Source organism: Austrofundulus limnaeus, unplaced genomic scaffold (genome assembly GCF_001266775.1).
Source record: "Austrofundulus limnaeus strain Quisiro unplaced genomic scaffold, Austrofundulus_limnaeus-1.0 Scaffold1516, whole genome shotgun sequence".
Taxonomy (NCBI): Eukaryota; Metazoa; Chordata; class Actinopteri; order Cyprinodontiformes; family Rivulidae; genus Austrofundulus; species Austrofundulus limnaeus.
Genome location: NW_013953918.1, coordinates 30,774 through 32,074, shown reverse-complemented (window position 1 = coordinate 32,074; position 1,301 = coordinate 30,774). Strand labels below are relative to the sequence as shown.

Below are 1,301 nucleotides of genomic sequence, written 5' to 3'. Positions count from 1 at the left end.
GTGCGAGAGTTGGTTGATCCCAGTAAGGTCCGATGTTCAGGTCCTGGTCTCGGGAGTGGAGTCCGAGCTCACGTTCCACAGACCTTCACTGTAGACAGCAGCAAGGCTGGCACGGCCCCTTTAGATGTCCAGCTATATGGCCCAACAGGTGAGACGAGAAAATCAACCTTCTGCTGATCATGTTTCGTACACTTAGATACCATTAACAGTTAACAATCCTCCAGTTAACTAATCTCCAGTCAATAACCCTTCAGTTGACCGGTGGTTATTTAAATGACCCTTCAGTTAACCTGTAGTTAGTTACCTGACCCTTCAGTTAACCAGTGTTTAGTTAGCTGACACTTCAGTTGACCAGTGGTTAGTTAACTGACCCTTCAGTTAACCTGTAGTTAGTTACCTGACCCTTCAGTTAACCTGTAGTTAGTTACCTGACCCTTCAGTTAACCAGTGGTTAGTTAACTGACCCTTCAGTTAACGGGTGGTTAGTTAGCTGACACTTCAGTTGACCAGTGGTTAGTTACCTGACCCTTCAGTTGACCAGTGGTTATTTAAATGACCCTTCAGTTAACCTGTAGTTAGTTACCCGACCCTTCAGTTAACCTGTAGTTAGTTACCTGACCCTTCAGTTGACCAGTGGTTAGTTAACTGACCCTTCAGTTGACCTGTGGTTATTTAAATGACCCTTCAGTTAACCTGTAGTTAGTTACCTGACCCTTCAGTTAACCAGTGGTTAGTTAGCTGACACTTCAGTTGACCAGTGGTTAGTTAACTGACCCTTCAGTTGATTGGTGGTTAGTTTACTGACCATTCAGTTAACTGGTGGTTAGTTACCTGACCCTTCATTTGACTGGTGGTTAGTTTACTGACCCTTCAGTTAACCTGTAGTTAGTTACCTGACCCTTCAGTTGACCGGTGGTTAACCAGAGGTCAGTTAACTGACCTTCAGTTAACCGGTGGTTAGTTAATGGACCCTTCAGTTAACTGGTGTTTAGTTACCTGACCCTTCAGTTAACCGGTGGTTGGTTAAAGGACCCTTCAGTTAACTGGTGGTTAGTTAATGGACCCTTCAGTTAACTGGTGTTTAGTTACCTGACCCTTCAGTTAACCGGTGGTTAGTTACCTGACCCTTCAGTTAACCGGTGGTTGGTTAACGGACCCTTCAGTTAACCGGTGGTTGGTTAATGGACCCTTCAGTTAACCGGTGGTTAGTTACCTGACCCTTCAGTTAACCAGTGGTTGGTTAACGGACCCTTCAGTTAACCGGTGGTTGGTTAATGGACCCTTCAGTTAACTGGTGGTTG

General features: G+C 45.1%; 1 protein-coding gene across 1 annotated transcript in view; it reads left to right on the top strand.

Moving 5' to 3' along the window:
• Positions 1-1,301, top strand: part of LOC106535645 (filamin-C) — a 48,910-nt gene that overhangs the window by 27,706 nt on the left and 19,903 nt on the right. Inside the window, exon 26 of the mRNA XM_014032702.1 lies at positions 1-148. This exon is cut by the window's left edge and continues 15 nt beyond it. Coding sequence (XP_013888156.1) covers positions 1-148 — 148 coding nt within the window. The remainder of the gene's footprint in view (positions 149-1,301) is intronic.